Genomic DNA, 19,925 nt, shown 5'->3' on the forward strand with positions numbered 1-19,925 from the left:
AAAATGATGTAACCTTAACTGCAGAATCTAAACACGATATAGACGCATTAACATGATTATTACCATACATTAGCAAACAAGGGAGAATTTCCATGATTGTGAATGTCAAGCCAGCATTTCAAAAACTGTCCAACCAGTTCATGAGCCTTTGTGTGTTGTCAGTGTGTGTGTGTGTGTGTGTGTGTGTGTATATGTGTGTGTGTGTGTGTGTATGTGTGTGTGTCTGTTGCAGGCTGTAAGACATCTGTGTGCTACCACGTACACTACCGTTCAAAAGTTTGGGGTCACTTAGAAATGTCCTTGTTTTTTAAAGAAAAGCAAAGCAAAGTCCATTAAAATAACATCAAATTGATCAGAAGTACAGGGTAGACATTGTTAATGTTGTAAATGACTATTGTAGCTGGAAACGGCAGATTTTTTTATGGAATATCTACATAGGCGTACAGAGGCCCATTATCACCAACCATCACTCCTGTGTTCCAATGGCACATTGTGTTAGCTAATCCAAGTTTATCATTTTAAAAGGCTAATTGATCATTAGAAAACCGTTTTGCAATTATGTTAGCACTGCCTCACAAGTCCTCAACTGGCAGCTTCATTAAATGGTACACGCAAAACACCAGTCTCATTGTCAACAGTGAAGAGGCAACTCCGGGATGCTGGCCTTCTAGGTAGAGTTCCTCTGTCCAGTGTCTGTGTTCTTTTCCCCATCTTAATATTTTCTTTTTATTGGCCAGTCTGAGATATGGACTTTTCTTTGCCTAGAAGGCAAGCATCCCGGAATCACCTCTTCACAAAAAACAAGGACATTTCTATGTGACCCCAAACTTTTGAACAGTAGTGTTTTTGTCAGTCATAATAAGCTAAATTATCTTTACACTGTGTCTCCCTGTGAGCAAGCCACCCAGCCAGTCAGTCACCCATCCAGCTAGCCAGCCAGCCAGCCACCCACCCACCCACCCAGTCAGCCACCAACCCAGCCAGCCAGCCAGCCAGTCACCCATCCATCCACCCACCCACCCACCCACCAACCCACACACCCACCCACCCGTCCAGCCAGCCATCCAGCCAGCCAGCCACCCACCCTGTCAGCCACCCAGCCAGCACATCCATCCCAGCCCACCCTGTCAGTCACCCAACCATCCCAGCCAACCCATCCATCAAGCCAGCCAGCCGCCCAGTCAGCCACCCATCCATCCAGCCAACCCACCCGCCCACCCAGCCAGCCAGTCACACATCCATCCATCCACCCAGCCAGCCAGCCAGCCAGTCAGCCACCCACCCACCCACCCACCCACCTACCCACCTACCTACCCACCCACCCAGCCAGCCAGTCACCCATCCATCACCCACCCACCCAGCCATCTAGCCAGCCACCCACCCAGCCATCCATCCAGCCAGCCACCCACATACCCACCCACCCACCCACCCACCCGTTCAGCCAGCCAGCCATCCAGCCAGCCAGCCAGCCACCCTGTCAGCCACCCAGCCAGCACATCCATCCCAGCCCACCCTGTCAGTCACCCAGCCATCCCAGCCAACCCATCCATCAAGCCAGCCAGCCGCCCAGTCAGCCACCCATCCATCCAGCCAGCCAACCAACCCATCTACTCAGTCAGCCACCCAGCAGCCCATCAGCCTCACTGCTGTGACAGACAATACACCATCTGCCCTGGATCAGGCAAGGGTCTGTGGCACAACCAACACCGTAACAGTATGGAGAACACCAGGATAGGAATGGATGGATTCATCAACGTCAACAAAAGCACAATGGCAAAGCAGCAATAAAAGCAGGTACCAGAAATACTGGCATTTAGAGATACTTTAAGCTTCACTGCTACAATAGGCAGATCTATGCCAAAAAGCTGTATCAAACAAGCCAGCAGGTAGCATAGAACTCTAGGCCAGAGCCTAGTGTGTGTGTATACGTGTGTGTGTGTGTTTATGTTAGTTGATTTTCCTGTATACTGTATAATGTAATTACTGCATGCTCTATGCTAAGTGAGACAGTGCATGTTCAGGGTTCAAAATAGAACATGGTCTATACAATAACAGGATAATTAATAGAAAAACACATTTGGAATGCTGTGTCTGCATGGTACCATACCGTCAGCCATACATAATAGTTCCTTTGGCAATGCCGCGGTGAGATGGGTTGGCTGACTGCTCTCACACATCTACAACGTTTCTGTCTGCACCACGCTCCACTACACTAGAGTGCTAAGATGATAAACGTTGGTTTCATTAATTTCATGCATATTTTGTTTAAACAAATGAAATGCTGGTCTCATCAGCCTCCCCTGAGCGCTCATTCAGGCATAAGAAATGAAGAGATGGAGGAGGAGGAGGAGGAGGAGGGGGAGATAGAGGAGGAGGAAAAGGAGGAGTACATAGAGAGGGGAAGAGGAGATGGAGATAAGGGAGATGGAGGAGGAAGAAGAGGAAGATGATATGGAGATTGAAGGGGGGGGGGGGTTATCAGAACCTGCTGCGAACATGTTGATGACATAGGAACTCCAGCTGGGCTACTGCATATAAATGGTAACATGAAAGGTACAGTTTACATACACCTTAGCCAAATACATTTAAACTCAGTTTTTCACAATTCCTGACATTTAATCCTAGTAAATAGGCCCTGTTTTCGGTCAGTTAGGATCACCACTTTATTTTAAGAATGTGAAATGTCAGAATAATAGTAGAGAGAATGATTTATTTCAGCTTTGATTTCTTTCATCACATTCCCAGTGGGTATTTGGTAGCATTGCCATTAAATTGTTTAACTTGGGTCAAACGTTTCGGGTAGCCTTCCACAAGCTTCCCACAATAAGTTGGGTGAATTTTGGCCCATTCCTGCTGACAGAGCTGGTGTAACTGAGTCAGGTTTGTAGGCCTCCATGCTAGCACACACATCTATTTTGTGAAGTGCACCAGTCCCTCCTGCAGCAAAGCACCCCCACAACATGATGCTGCCACCCCCATGCTTCACGGTTGGGATGGTGTTCTTCAGCCTGCAAGCCTCCCTCTTTTTCCTCCAAACATAACGATGGTCATTATGGCCAAACAGTTCTATTTTTGTTTCATCAAACCAGAGGACAATTCTCCAAAAAGTATGATCTTTGTCCCCCATGTGCAGTTGCAAACCGTAGTGGCTTTTTTATGGCGGTTTTGGAGCAGTTGCTTCTTCCTTGCTGAGTGGCCTTTCAGGTTATGTCGATGTAGGACTCGTTTTACTGTGGATATAGATACTTTCTACCTGTTTCCTCCAGCATCTTCACAAGGAAGTTGGTACCATCAGGCATTTGGAAATTGCTCCCAAGGATGAACCAGACTTGGGTCTTGGCTGATTTGTTTTGATTTTCCCATGATGTCAAGCAAAGAGGCACTGAGTTTGAAGGTAGGCTTTGAAATACATCCACAGGTTCACCTCCAATTGACTCAAATGATGTCAATTAGCCTGTCAGAAGCTTCCAAAGCCATGACATCATTTTCTCAAATTTTCTAAGCTGTTTAAAGGCACAGTCAACTTAGTGTATGTAAACTTCTGACCCACTGGAATTGCAATACAGTGAATTATAAGTGAAATCATCTGTCTGTAAACAATTGTTGGAAAAATTACTTGTGTCGTGCCCAAAGTAGATGTCCTAACCGACTTGCCAGATCTATAGTTTGTTAACAACAAATTTGTGGAGTGGTTGAAAATGATTTTTAATGACTCCAACCTAAGTGTATGTAAACTTCCAACTTCAACTGTATGTACAGCATGTTAAAAGTAAAGCTACTATATACACAGCATGATACACTGTACTATTTGAAAGCTATATTATATGAAAGCTGTAATATATGAAACCTGTACTATATGAAAGCTGTACTATATGAAAGCTGTACTATATGAACGCTGTACTATGTGAAAGTTAAACTATATGAAAGCAATACACCAGTGATGTACTGGGCTGTCCTCACCACCCTCTGTAGCGCCATGTGATCGAGTGCGGTGCTATTGCCATACCAGGCTGTGATGCAGCCAGTCAATATGCTCTCCATGGTACAGCTGTATAACTTTTTGAGGATTCGAGGGTCCATGCCAATCCATTTCAACTTCGAGGTGGACCATTTTAAGTCTTTAGTGATTTGGACACCAAGGAACTTAAAGCTCTCAACCTGCCCTACTGCAGCCCCATCGATATGGATGGGGGTGTGCTCGCCCCCCAGATTCCTGTAGTCCACAATTAGCTCATTGGTCTTACTGATGTTCAGGGAGAGGTTGCTGCTCTGGCACCACACTGCAGGTCACTGACTTCCTTCCTGTAGGCTGACTCATTGTCGCCGCTGATCAGACCTACCACCGTTGTGTTGTCAGCAAACTTGAGGAAGGTGTTGGAGTCGTGCGTGGCCACACAGTCATGGGTGAACAGGGCGTACAGGAGGGGACTAAGGACACACCTCTGTGGGGCCCCCATGTTGAGGGTCAGCGTGGCGGAGGTGATGTTGCCTAACCTCACCACCTGGGGTCGATCCGTCAGGAAGTCCAAGATCCAGTTGCACAGGCAGGTGTTCAGACCCAGTCCTAAACTTGGTGACGAGCTTGGAGGGGACAATGGTGTTGAACGCTGAGCTGTAATCAATGAACAGCATTTTCACATAGCTATTCGTCTTATCAAGGTGGGTGAGGGCAGTGTGGAGAGCAATTGAGATTGCGTCATCAATGGATCTGTTGGGGCGGTATACAAATTGGAGTGGGTCTAGGGTGTCTGGGATGGTGGAGTTAATGTGTGCCTTAACAAGCCTAAAAAAGCACTTCATGATTACCAAACTGAGTGCTACAGGTCGGTAGTCATTGTTGCATGAAGCCTTAGTTCTTGGGGACAGGATGGATGGTGGTCATCTTAAAACATGAGGGGATTACAGACAGGGACTGTCAGGTGTGAGAACACGCCCTGGAATACCGTCGGCTCCGCGGCCTTGTGGATGTTGACCTGATTAAAGTCCTTTCTCACGTCAGCCTCGGGAGGTGAGATCACCCAATCGTCTGTGTCGGTGATGGCCCTCACACCCGGCACAATGTTGTTGTTGTCAAAGCGTGTATGAAATGTATTGAGTTCATCTGATAGAGAGGCATCATTGGGCAGATCATGTCTGGGTTTTCCTTTGTAATCCATAATGGACTGTAGCCCTTGCCACATGCAGCAGGCGTCGGAGCCTGTGTAATATGATTTCACTTTATTCATATATTGTCCTTTTGCTCATTTGATGACTCTGAAGAGGTCAAAGCGGAACTTCTTGCACTTATTTATTTCCTCGGCCGTAGCCTCAGGGTTATATTTTGGTTAGGTCAGGGTGTGACTAGGGTGGATACGCTAGTTTTTGTATTGTCTAGGCGTTTTGTATTGTCTAGGGTTTTTGTATGTCTAGGGTTTTGTAGGTCTAGGTATTGTATGTTTATGGTGGCCTGATATGGTTCCCAGTCAGAGGCAGCTGTTTATCGTTGTCTCTGATTGGGGATCATATTTAGGTAGCCATTTCCCCTTTGGTGTTTGTGGGTTCTTATTCTATGTTTAGTTGCCTGTCTGTACTATTCGTATTAGCTTCATGTTTCGTTCGTTTTATTGTTTTGTTAGTTTGTTCAGTGTTCTTTCTTCATTAAAAGAAGAATGTACTAATACCACGCCGCACCTTGGTCACCTTCATATGACAAACGTGACAGCAGGAGTACGGAGTCATGATCTGATTTGCCGAATGGCGGATAAGGGAGGGCTTTGTATGCTTCTGCGTAGAATAACAGTCGTCTAGGACTTTATTGCCCCTAGTGGCATTGGAAACATGTTGATGGAAGTTGTGCATCAAGTGTCTTAGTGATGCAAAATAAAAATTGCCGGCAACCAGAAAAGCAGCCTCTGGATGAAGGTTTTCTTGCTTGTTTATAGCCTTGTACAGTTGGCTAAATGACAGCTTGTTATTTTTCTTGTCCCGAGGTAGAATGTATACAACAGTCACAGTAACAGCTGAAAAGTCCCTTGGGAGGTAGAAGGGTCGCCATTTGACCATCAGCTATTCCAAGACGGGTGAACAGTGGGTCGACACTTCCACCGTGCTGGAGTTAGCACACCAGTTGTTGTTGATGTAGAGGAAAACCCCTCCCCCCACCACCAAATTCCCCTACTTCCCTGTCCACCCGGTGAATGAAGAATCCATCAAGTTGAATAGTCATGGGGGGTACCTTGTCTGAGAGCTATGTTTCATTAAAGCAAAGAATATTGCAGTTTCGAGAGTCCCGTTGGTAGCAAATCTGTGATCGGAGGTCAACCATCATATTATGACGTAACTGTATATTTATTGGCCAGTAGAACAGAGGGAATAGGTGGGCGGTTTCACCTTCGCCTAAATCTCACCAGGATCCCCCCCCCCTTGCCTCTGTAACGCCGGTGTTTCCTCTTGGGTAGCCCAAAAAATGGGACGGAATTACAGAGAGACCCCAAGGCAGTCGAAGTTGAAGACAAAATTGGGGTAACTGCCGATCTGATGTTCAACAGTTATTTTCGGTTGTAAGAAATAATAGCGGATACATTTTATGAAAATAAATAAATTAACAAAATAATCACAAAATAGCAAAATTGGGTCGAAACTTGCAAATTGTCGGCCATCCAGTACCTCGCCATCTTTCGAAAATGTATAAGTGAAACCCTGGTCAAAACAAGTCAAACAGCTGCTAGTGAAGTTGAGTGTTTCCATGTGAGGTAATAGCAGAAAAGGAAAAAAAGGTGTTTATTCCTGACCTTTATAATAACATAGAAATGTCATGTTTATAAATACATATTGTATGCATGACTGATATCAGAGAGAGAAACACAGGATTACAATGTTACTGGAGCACAGAGCGAGAGAGAGAGAGAGAGGGAGAGGAGAGAGAGAGAGAGAGAGAGAGAGAGAGGAGAGGAGAGGAGAGGAGAGGAGAGGAGAGGAGAGGAGAGGAGAGGAGAGGAGAGGAGAGGAGAGGAGAGGAGAGGAGAGGAGAGGAGAGGAGAGGAGAGGAGAGGAGAGGAGAGGAGAGGAGAGGAGAGGAGAGGAGAGGAGAGACCAAAAGAGAGAGAGAGAGAGAGAGAAAGAGAAAGAGAAAGAGAGAGAGAGCGAGATATACATTATGTATTATGGGCACAACTTCCTATGTTAATTCCACTTCTTTATTTTATTTTTTTCAGTGGTAGGGTGATACATCAATACACTGCAAAGCAATGAGCTTTGAGGAAGCTCTATTTAAATGCAAATAAAAACACTAAATAGTGCAAATTTCTTTAACTTTTTAGCAGGAATTTGTTTGTTAGTTCCACAAAAAAAACACACAAAAAAGCACTTTCTCTTGCTGCTTTGCCCTTGCTTTTGAGTCCAGGAGAAGGCTTAATCTGGGTCCTGGAAATCAGCCCTACATACTGGTTGAGTTATTTAGCTGCAGTTTTAACCAGCAGAACTCCATGTCCTCCTCCTCTCCCAACAGTGTCTGTGTGTCTGGCAGGCCGGTGGAGAATGGAGTGCCAGTAGCAGTAGTATCCTCAGCAGAACCGCTGGGGACAGGACTAATTGCACTGTCTGCCTCCGTCTCTCTCTCTCACACACACTTGAAATCCATACCTTCCTGACCATTGGCAATGTGTGTGTGTGTGTGTGTGTGTGTGTGTGTGTGTGTGTGTGTGTGTGTGTGTGTGTGTGTGTGTGTGTGTGTGTGTGTGTGTGTGTGTGTGTGTGTGTGTGTGTGTGTGTGTGTGTGCGTGTGCGTGTGTGTGCGTGCGTGCGTGTGTATGTGCATGTGTGTAGAAGCTCTTTTCCCACCCAATGTAAATCTATACTTAACCACTGGCCATATTCATCACACACTGTCTGTTTCCAACTCAACCCTATAATGATCTGAATACCTTCTCAGTGTAACCACAAACAGACTGCTCTGAGCCCGGTCTGGCTGGTAGCTGTTGAAAGCTATGCCTTCCAACAACATGATTCTCCTATCCTGGATAATAACAAAGCAGTTAAAGACTTCATTCATAAACTTTGGGATTTTTTCATTCGCCTCTTCTGTACAGTTATGCGTAATTAAAATATTTTAATGTGTGTTTATGTATGTATGTGCACCTGTGTGTGTATCTGTGTTTGTGTCTATGCAGTCATTTGTGTGTGTGTGTGTTGTCCTACAACAGTCTCTGTCTCAGTGTAGTGTAGTATATTCCCAGTAGACAGCGGGGCCTGTAGGACCCTGCTTAGAGCAGCAGTGTTCCCAGGGGGTTTTCACTGGGGTATTAATAGAACATTACAGGGCCTGCTTATGAATCTGTGTTCTAGCTTTATAATACAAGAATGGGAACGCTGTTCCCTGGGTGCCTGTCTGCTGGTTTCTGTCTTTAAAACCAGGTGCGTGGAGTGACATTAGTCGTTCAATCTAGGATCCGCTTGCCAACCCGATCCTTAACCTTGACAATTTAACAGGTAACCCTAACCTTAACCATTTACTTTGGATGTAAAGCTAATTAAATCAAATCTGATCAAATCATATTGCATTTGTCACATGCTTGGTAAACAACAGGTGTAAACTAACAGTGAAATGCTTACTTACAGGCCGGGCCCTTTCCAACAATGCAGAGAGAAAAATATAGAAATAATAGAAAAATAATAACACGAGTAATAAATACACAATGAGTCATGATAACGTGGCTATATGCACCGGGTACCAGGACCGAGTCCATGTTCAGGGGTATGAGGTAATTGTGGTCGATATGTACATATAGGTAGGGAGGAAGTGACTAGGCAACAGGATAGATAATAACAGAAGCATATGTGATGAGTCAAAAGAGATTAGTGCAAAAAGGGTCAATGTAGATAGTCCAGGTAGCTATTGGTCAACTATTTAAATAACTATTTATCAGTCTTATGGCTTGGGGGTAGAAGCTTTTCAGGGTCCTGTTGGTTCCAGATTTGGAACCCCGGTACCGCTTGCCGTGTGGTAGCAAAGAGAACAGTCTATTACTTGGGTGGCTGGAGTCTTTGAAAATGTATAGGGCCTTCTTCTGAAGGCTGTAGAAGAAGATGAAAATAACATTTGAGAGATGAAGAGAGATGTAGGGAAAGTGATTGGGTAGAAAGAGAATAGATTGACATTTGGTGGTATTCTATTCAGATGATAGGAAGTGGTGTGAAATGAAACACTTTCTACAGCACAGACAAGCTGACAGGCGTGGTGGGGAAAACGCGTCGCTCACATTCCTCCTCCTTCGAGATGAATCAGACCGCTATGTAACATCTTAATGTCAGAACTATAGCCAAGCAAACCAGAGCTAGAAGCTAATTAGATCAGATATTAGCACCATGAGGCTTTTAATGAGAATTTACCACAGAGTAGCAGATGAAGTGCTACAGTGAGGGGAGGTTACAGTCTTGACCAGAATGGAAAGATTGTCTGCAGAATGCCATGGCTTCATAACACAGTGCTGACCCTAAATGACAGTTACAAGACAGGCATGACAGAGACAGGTCAAAGAGACATGTAGCAACCTTTCGTTAGAGGGCCATTCACAGACGCCTCGAGGATGGACTGTCATAGTGTTAGAACAGGAAGCATGTATGAGTGTCAAACTGAGGAGAAGCCATCTCAACACACCTGAGAGACCATCTACCCATTCGCTAACAGGCCACACATCACACCTGGCGCCTAACCACAGATCTAGGATCAGTTTACAATATAACCTACCTATAAATTAAAAATTAGGAGTTAAATATATCTGACCCTGTATAGCTAGTTCTACCTTCTCCCACCTAGATTCTTTGGAGAGCCAGCTGCAGGTGGCGCCACTGAGACAGGCTTTTGATGCATGCACTGATAACACAACTTTATCAGGGATAGGGCTTAGTTAGTTGGGGACGGGAAATAAGTCTAGGAATTGCCAGGGACCTCATTATACAATATTATCACCATACTTAGGTGCAGATACAATATGTATTGGGATTCTCACAATTCTATATGTATTACGATTCGATAGTGCGATGTCATTGAAATTTGATGTTCCAAACATTTTGTTCACTATATGTCTGCTGCAGAGAGACAGGAGAGAGCGTGATAAAATGAGTTTTGATCAGTCATAGAAACATACTGTAAGTGCTGAAAGCAAAATTGTTTGGTATATTTGTCTTGGTTTAAGGATGGAAGGGTGTCTGGGCCCAGCAGCAAAGCAGGACCCAGTGAACCAAGGGATCTCCTGCCTCATTTAAAAGGATCTTTAGGCCTTTAGTTTGGGGACACTTAAAACAATGTTACAACAATGGACTGACATTTTTCTCAGATTCTCTGAATCTCTGCAGCGTATTTCATGTAGCCAATCCTTTAATTTATCCAATCCTCCCTTTTGATTTTACCAGCCAGGCTAGGAAAAAAACAATGCAGCTCCAACAAAACTCCCACAGAAATAAGAATAACAGTGAGTACTGTAGAGAAAGCTGAAACGTGGCAGTGTTTGTGTAGTAGGGATTAGTTAATAACTCTTTGCGTCCCTGCAGAACACTGGTGTTGGTGTGAGGGATTGTCTGACATGCTGCATTCAGCGTCTCCCAGCCAGGGAGGATGAGACTGATTGGTTTTCATTGTTCTCCTCTCAGCTGACATCAGGCCCAATTGTGCCTGTGAAATCCCCAACCTACAACGCTCACCTTCACCCGGTTCAAAGCAATATACAACATTTGACACATGGGTTTTAAAAGCAAAGAGCTGTTTGTCTGGCAGAGATAAAACATAATTCTAGAGTTGTTTTCTGATGAATTGTGACATGTGGTAAGGCCTCTAAATCCAACAACAACAGGTGAGAAATACACATCATCTGGATGCCACACATAGGTTCACACACACACACACACACACACACACAGTGCAGAGAAACAGTTTCAGAACCACGGACAGAAGCTGGAAGCAGCCTAAAACAAAACCTCAGAGGCACCTCTGAAGTCAATGTGAAAGACACCATAGGGCTGATTGGAAAGCTGACACGCTACTCATCAACTCAATCATCATTCAATCTTTGAAGGCTACACAAAGACACACTGGGCAGTTATGTAGCATCTGCCTGGGAGAAGAGGGAGTAGTATCAGAAGAGGGAGTAGTATCACTTTTATTGAACTGAGAGAACAATCAAATATAACCTAGGGGCCACATCCCTCTGTGTCCCTGTAGAATCAATTTAACTATTTGAAACCTGAGTGATAGCGCGTACACACACACACACACACACACACACACACACACACACACACACACACACACACACACACACACACACACTGAGCTTCTTTAACCAAATTTGGTGGCAGAGAGACAAAGACGATACAATAGAGAAAGAAAACAGATTAAACTCTAAAGGAAACATAAGAGTGATTTTATTATCTGGTGTGATTCTTATGTGGTTTGCAGTCATGCATCAGGTCAATGTAGCAGAATGGAACAGCAATGGGATCCAAAAGCCTGCTACGGGCTCATCAAGGAATCTGTCTGTATAGTTTGAAGGTATAGTATGGCCTTAAATAAATACAATTTAAAACGTTTAACCTCAGTCTTTATATAATTCAATCCAGCCACTGCGTAAAAAAATGGGATGTTTTGTGTTTTTGATTGGATACTGTAAGTATTTTGTCCATTTGTAAACCTTATGTAAAACGTAATGGACGGTTGTAGTCATTGAAGGATGTAGATAGGTAACCTTAGCCTAATTGATTTGCCACCCCCGGGTTGTCAACTTCTCACTCTTCAGCGTTCACAGCGTTCGTAGCGCGGGAAAGGGCTCCGTGCGTTATTTACCGGTAGGTTGTTGTCCTTCCAGTAGGCCTATTTTTTCCACACATGATAAACTGTTTAATAGCCATAAATTCACATTATTCAAAATCAAACTGCGTGCTATTTTCAAGAAATTAAAAACGCAGACTGCCAGTCATTTGGAAAGCAAACGTGCTGGTTGGAATATGAACGTCGTAGCCTAGAGCTCCTGACTATTGTTATTGGCGGTGCCTACTGTAACATGTTACATGACCTATCTGTAGGTTCCGGCCTATATATTGGTCAATGCAATCATTGGTTAACTGTAGCCTATTATGGCTACATTTAGGCGCGGGAGGAAACATGTGTTATGGGTGTAAAATGCCTCTGTCTCGTCATTTAACATTCAAACAACATGTGCCACAAGTGTGCATTAAAGCACATATCAGCAGCCTTTACCCCCCCAAAAAATACATATAACTAATAACTCATTTAGGCTAATATTAAACTCTTCTCCAAAGTCATGCGCAGATAAAATCTCTCACCTTGATTGCCGTGGCTGGTAGGAGTGAAGAAAATCCGAAAAAATAGGAAAACGAAGCAGAGTTTTTCTCCTAAAGTCATTTCTGTACCATCCACAGGCTGCCCAGCAGCAGGAGACTATCCAGAAGAATAAACCTGGTCACACAGCGCCTTTAGATCCCAAGTGGAGCCGTGGGTGTCTCTCCTCTCCCCGGACCCTCGTCACATCCAGTCCCCGCTGGAGAGAGCTGACAGACAGATGTAGGCTACTGGAGGAGATCCATCGCATGATCCGGCGGAGAGCTTAGGAAGGTTGGTGAAGTTCACACCGCGGCAAAAACAAACATCAAGACGACATTTACCTGCAGCGAACGCATTTCTAGAGCGATGCTCAAAGACAAAATTCGTTGCGCTCCGTATCGGACTTTCCTGTATTTCACTGTTTTGACAACAAATCTAATCAAACGTTCCTCCTCGGGTGCGCTATTTTATTTCCCCCTGGTTTCAGCTAAGTGTAGTCGTGATTCCTTCACGCGGGAAATGGAAGACGCCAGGATGCGACTCGTGACATACAGTTCCAAACTCCAAGTGGCGCGGTATCAGTTGTTTGGTTGGTCTGAGCGAGCGTAGAGCCGCTGTAGCCGGTTGGATGCAAGCCTGGACTGACTGCTGCAGCAGAGAACTGTACAACTCCCGTTTACGACAGAGTACAGCTACAGAACGGCGAGACAGAGCGCATCTGTGCAGGGCGCCCGGCGCTAGAGGGTGTTAGCTGACAACACAACGGCAGTGTGCATGGCAGCCAACAAAGTCTATGTGTGTGCGTGTTCGTGTATGTGTGTGCCTCTTCCAGCTGGACATCAATATTTCTGCAGGTTATTGAATACCAGTGTTGTTACCTATATTCCAGGTAGATTTGGATTGCAAATTATCTGTGTGGGAGGAAATGTAACATAATGTGATGTATAGCATATATTGCAAATTAATATATTTGCCTCCATTTTAAACGAGATTAGCTATGCTTACCTAGGCCTATACCTTTTTTATATTTAGAAAATACATTTTGAAGGTCAGGCAGGGCCTTCATTTTCACATTATTATGTTACTTTCATGTAGGCCTACAGTAAATGTACTGTAAAGCTGAATTCAAGTTTATAATTGAAATAGTTAATTTGGAAAACATGGAATCTGATGTAAATTGCTCCTAGACCTAGGGTGAGTTTTGTGTTTTCACCCGAATGGTTAATGTTAGGCATCTTGGTAGATGATCCAAGATCTGTACAACTTCTACCCAGTGGATCTTTGAAGCAGTAATGTCATCCTGGCCAACAACAATGTCAGCCAGGAGTACAGAAGGTCTTCATCCCATCCCAATGGACGCTTCATGGAGTGAGTAACCAAACTGCACCTCACCTTGCGGGGTTAAACAAAGCAACACTCCCTCCTGACATGATGCCAGTCAATCAGTCCAAGGGACATCAGTCAGAATCAGTCAACTCTAAGCCAACCAGAAACAATATCAGTCAAAACCACTCAGCTCAAAGGCATTCAGACACATTGTCTGCTCTAGCCAATGACCATCCCTGTCACTGAGGACTTGGGATTAAGCCCACATTACAGCAACAGAATGTACTATGCAAAGCTCCACCAATACAATTGATCGATAAAGGTCAAGGCATTTGTAGGTCCAGGACGACAGCTATCAAGGAAGTGGCGTGACAGCACAATGCTAGCTTATCCAATCGCCACACAAATAATTTGGCTGACTTCATTTGTCCGTTGAATGTTTTTCCTCTGACACAGTGGTGCAACTTGCTTCTGGGTTAAGCAGGCAGGTGTTAAGAAGCGCGGTTTGGTGGGTCATGCTTCGGAGAATGTAAGACTCGACCTTCTACTGAGCCTTTCTGGAAGTTGCAGCGATGAGACAAGAATGACATTGTGGAGAAAATGGTCAAATACCCCCCAAAACTAAATAGGATTATCCTTTTTTTTCCCCCATTTATTTAACTAAGGAAGTCAGTTAAGAACAAATTCTTACTTTCAATGATGCCTAGGAACAGTGGGTTAACTGCCTGTTCAGGGGCAGAACAACAGATTTGTACCTTGTCAGCTTGAGATTTGAACGTGTAACCTTTCGGTTACTAGTCCAACACTCTTACCACTAGGCTACCCTGCAGGATGTGATGGTTCAGAATGATAAAAATACAATGAACAAATTGAAATAAAAAAAATGGTTGAGTTGAGAAAAAGTCCCATCCTTTAAGAGTCTGTAGAGAGCTGCTGTGCTCTGTTGTAATAGGAGGAAATGAGGTGTGACTGTAGCAGGGGAAGCTAACTGTGATCCATGGATCTCCCCTGCTTTAGAGAGAGAGAACAGTCTGTGTGTGTGTTCGCACATACGTGCATGTATGCGTTTGTGTGGGGGTGTGTGTATGTGTGATCCAGAGCACTTTCTGCCAAGCCAGACTGATCTGTAGATAGTACAGGAACAAGCCCAGATCAGCACAACTGACAGCAGGAATGAGGCTTTATACCACAGTTAAACACTAACAAGTTTCAGAGGTTACACAATGACCAAGGTCTTTATAATGAGCAGAAAGATGTATGCCTGGAATCCTACAATGAAACAATGTGTACTGTATGAAACAGAAAATAAACGTATATGAATTATAAATCTACCCAGCTTGCAAGCCAAATCAGGGTCAGATGAGAAGTACTCTAATGTACGTTACAGATGTAGGATCTTAATTTGAGCCAGTTTGCTACAGCAAGAAAATAATTCTGCAGCAACAGTAAATGTGAATTATTATGTGGATTACAACTAATGGACATTTTTGTAGGGGTTGATACATTTTTCGTTAGGGAAAATCAAGTTTCAAAGTGAAATAACAAACTTCAGAAGCTTTTTAAAAATTCAAATAAACTACCAGTTTTAATATTCAATGCAATGCAGGAAAGATATCCTGCAACATGGTGATCAAATTAAGATCCTACATCTGTATAGTACTGTAAAGTCTTCAGATCAGGTGTAACAGACAGTAGAGTATGCTACAGTCCCTCAAGGCTAAAGCCACATTGAACAATTTCAGACTTTATTACACAAACAGGAAACAAATCAGTGAAAAATAAACCATGATTGCACCACTTCAAAGTTGCAATTTTCAGTCTAAAGTGTATTGCAATTTGTTGGCTACGTCAATTCTAGCCGTTGATTTAAATGGCATTGCTTCATATTGCTGTTTATTACAGACTACAGGACCTCCAGGTGGAAGCATAGAAAGAGCACTACAGACCACAGCTGTGTGTGCGTGTGTGTGTTTTCACATTGCCGTGCAGGTTGTGTGTTTTTCCACATGTCCACACCTGTGAGAGACACGTTTATGAAAGGTAACTAAATCTATAATGCTGACACGTTTCCAGTCAATGTGTTTTTAAAGCCAACTCTTTAAACACTGCCAGCATTCCCATCTAACTAAACATAATGTACTGCATTCACTTTCTATATTTTTCAGAAACTTTAGAACATTTTTATTTTGAAAGGTGTTACCATATTATTGGCTAGGTGACAATTAAACACCTTTTTTTGGCATGGTTACACGCACGCACGCACACACACACACACACATACACACACACTCACACACACACACACACACACACACACACACACACACACACACACACACACACACACACACACACACACACACACACACACACACACACACACACACACACCTCTCCTACAGTTCAAATCCAAGTATGCACACACACTTAAGACACACACACATACACACATAAACTCTTCTCTCCTTAAATTCACCTCCGAGTATACACACACCCTTCCCCTCCGTGGGCCCACCTCCCAGTGTTACCTAATGGTCCATGTTTCTAATCTTCCCCGTAGCGATACAGAGAAGAATGACCAGAACAAATAGAGAACAGCTCATCATCAGGCCTGAGAGGCTGGACGGCTGGAATCGTGGCTGTTAAACCTTCGCTCAGGGAGGGGTGAGATAGGGAGCGAGAAAGAGAGAGAGATAGAGGGAGAGGGAGAGAGACAGAGCCGGTGGTCATGCAGATGGAGACCCTTATTAAAGCGAGGGAATAGAGGGGCTGGCAGCACATGGCTTCTCATAAACTTTATGTGTAACACTCATTCAGCCATTTAGTATTGTTCCCTCCTTTCTCGGTCTCATTATCTCACTCTCCCCACCTCCCAAGAGTTTCAAGACTATTTATATGAAATCATAAATACCTTCCAAACAACCTGAGTTGAATAATTATATCATTGTCATAGATTGAATGTATCGTATGATGTTGAAGCTTCTCTGACGATTCTGTCTGGTGGAACATATGAACAATACCGTGCTGATGTACAAGCAGTGTGTTAATAAACCATTGACTGTACAGGAAGCGTACACACTTAATTACGGAGTCTGTGAGTTTCACAAAGGATTCCTTACTTGTATTATCTGGGGACGAGTCTTCTCACAAAGCTCTCCAGTGCTAATTCTATTGTCCTCTCAAGGAAAAGGAAATAATTTGTTGCATCAGCTGAATGGCGTCCAATCAATGCTTGTCAAACACAGAAATACATGATACAGTAAATAAAGAAATTGTGTGTGCAATTAAATAAATGTCATATTAAAATTCACATAAGTGACAGGCTTGATTATGCTCAGCGATAAAGCACAGTGTGAGGTACCAAACTGAGAGGTATAAAATAGGTGCCTGGCTAAATGTCTGTTTCATTTTGATGACAGATCCTTTAATTCGAGGCAGCACCAATCCAATGTGGAATTCAGCCACTTGACAGTTTCCCCCCCAAAATTCCATTAGTAATTGGCTGATGGCTGGATTAAATGGTGTATTAAAGGAGCCATCCATCATGGTCCTAAACAGCATGAGACAGAGAGGGAGGGAGCACCGTGCTGCTAGACATGTCTGTTCTGATGGCCTCATGCAACCAGCAGTGCCACAGCAGTGGTCTGTCTCTATCTGACCACGCTGGAAAGGACGTTCTAACCACAGTGGGAATTAAAACACTGAAGCTTTTATTTGAGGAGCTGATCATCATTCAGAAATAGAAATAATAGTTGGTTTCATTTTCGTTAAACTTTTGGTCAATTTATGAATGCAGTTAGATGGCTATTACTGAACTTCATGTCTACTTTTTATGCAGGGGAATTGCAACAACACTACTCCTGTCTCTTAGTTAACCCTCAGAGTGTCTACAGGGCAGGCTGAGATCCCAATATCCAGATTGACAGAGGCAACGTCCATCATTATTAAATTAATGGGATCAGTTTCAGGGCCACAAACAATGACTGGGTACAATCTGTCAGTGTGTGTGTGCGTGTGCTTGTAGGGGGAGCCTCACAAATAGCTGGTTGAGTGCTGCAGTCTGATTAATCATTTATTGGAAAGTTTTGGCCTCTCCTCTCCTCATCACTGAAAAGCGGGACACAGAACAAGGAGGTAACACCTGAAGTGGCTTCTCATGTAAGTGTTATATTGATACAATTTCTGATCCCTCATGTTTCTTATTATTGCAGATATTTACTGGAATTGCATAATCAGAGGGTGCACGTTGGACAGGCTGAGATAAATCAACATAGAAACCATTAGACCAAATCTTTCTTTAATAAAAACCGAAACATAAATAGTGGTAGCATGGTTCATTATACTGAGCCTTTGTACAACAAAGGTTTAGAGCTTTCTCTGCCAGATTATAAATTCTCTCTTCAAAGTGTGTATCCTAATCTGGATTTGGATCCTCAGATTGTGTCTCATTTAGAGATTATTAGGATTACATTTATTACACATAACTGTAGAGATTCATACTGTTTCCTTTCCTTTGATCAGCAACCAGAAAACGATTTCACATTTCAGCAGGGCATCACCCAGGTTTAAATGCAGCGTCAGACAGAATGTTTTTTTTATATATCAGCTGGTCTAAAATTGTCTCCAAAATGTCTCTTGTCAATGAACGTTTTTTTCTCTGGCCACAGGGTCATAGCTGTTTTACATGTTGCTGTCTTCTGTCACCCCTTCTGATCTCAAACAACTTATAAAGACGTCCTGCTGCAGTAGGAAGATACTACTGCAGATAAAGGGCAACTGTATCTTCATAGAAAAACAGTTGGATGTTTTGTTAAAGGCTGGTGACGTTTTGGTCGTAATGACCTTCACCCATGTCAGTATTCAGAGTGTGTCACAACCTCCGGCGGCACTCTTCTGCCCCCCTCCTAGAACACACAGTTTAGAGAGATTATGAGGTCAGGTGTTAAATAATAGTTTCACTCAGCTGACAGATTGTCTTCCTCTGCGTGGGCTCTCTGTGTCGCTCTTCCTGCTCCTCAACACTCCCCCCTGTACACTGAAAAGTCAATAATTATTTTGGAGCTATTTTCTCCCATGTTACCACTCTCTCAGCAGACATGATAATTGAGGCTTTTCATGGGAGAGAGCAGGGGAAAGTACGGTGTTCAGTGTGCTGACAGTTTGAAACCTCTGTGTGTGTGAGACAGTCACTCATACAGACACACAAGCATGCACGCACCCATACATACACACGAATGCACACAAACGTGCACATGCACACACCATCCCCTATGCAAGATCAAGAGGCTGCATAGCCTGCTTATTAAAATGTCACACTGAAAAACATCCTGTTTGGTAGTTGTGGTCTGGAGCTAGGAAACATGGTTTGCAATGTATTCTTACATTTGAATGGGGATGTCTAGTCAGTTGAACAACTGAATGCATTCAACTGAAATGTGTCTTCCGCATGTCAATCTCTCAAGTCTCAAAGTGGAGGAGAGATTGACTTCATCACTACTTGTTTTTGTAGGAAGTGTTGACAAGCTGAATGTAGTGAGCTGTCTGTTTAAACTACTCAGACTCCCATGCCTACCCCACAAGACATGCCACCAGAGGTCTCGTCACAATCCCCAGTCCAGAAAAGACTACAGTACATAGAGCCATGACTACATGGGACTCTATCCACATCTGGTAACTGATGCAAGCAGTAGATTCAGATTTAAAAACAGATGAAAATACACCTTATGAAACAGCAGGGACTGTGAGAGACACACACGGGTACATATATATGCATACGCACACAAGCGCTAGCACACGCACTCTACACACATACATTGTAATATTGTTGTATAGTGGTATCATACATTGTGTGTTGTGGATATGTGGTGGTGTGACAGTGTTATATTATCTTTTGCTTTATGTGTAATATAAGTGTCTTAATGTGTTTGGACCCCAGGAAGAGTAGCTGCTGCCTTGGCAACAGCTAATGGGGATCAAATACAAAAATACAAACCCAACCCCTCTGAATCAGAGAGGTGCAGGGGGAGCAGCTGTTGATGAAGAGGAGAACGACAGATTGTTCCACCTTGCCGGCTCGGGGATTCAAACCAGCGACCTGCCACCAATGGATAGACAGATACTCACACACGGATAAACTCACTCACTCGTACAAATACACACAGCCTTTCCCACGGGAGCACGAACCAACGCACCTCCCTACAGCTGCAGCAATTCAGCTTTCAAGTCCCAGAATAGATCACACATAGATATCTTGGCTGGATAGCCAGTTGGTAAGCCTAAGGCGTTT

The 19,925-nt window shown here is 43.7% G+C and overlaps 1 protein-coding gene across 1 annotated transcript in view; it reads right to left on the bottom strand.

Moving 5' to 3' along the window:
* LOC112224409 (ephrin type-A receptor 6) overlaps positions 1 to 13,069 on the bottom strand; it is a 280,716-nt gene extending 267,647 nt beyond the window's left edge. Inside the window, exon 1 of the mRNA XM_042319754.1 lies at positions 12,316 to 13,069. Within this exon, the coding sequence (XP_042175688.1) occupies positions 12,316 to 12,394 (79 nt within the window). The 5' untranslated portion in view covers positions 12,395 to 13,069. The remainder of the gene's footprint in view (positions 1 to 12,315) is intronic.
* Positions 13,070 to 19,925: the final 6,856 nt, after the last annotated feature.

The sequence above is a fragment of the Oncorhynchus tshawytscha genome, linkage group LG03, assembly GCF_018296145.1.
Source record: "Oncorhynchus tshawytscha isolate Ot180627B linkage group LG03, Otsh_v2.0, whole genome shotgun sequence".
In the NCBI taxonomy this organism is placed as follows: domain Eukaryota; kingdom Metazoa; phylum Chordata; class Actinopteri; order Salmoniformes; family Salmonidae; genus Oncorhynchus; species Oncorhynchus tshawytscha.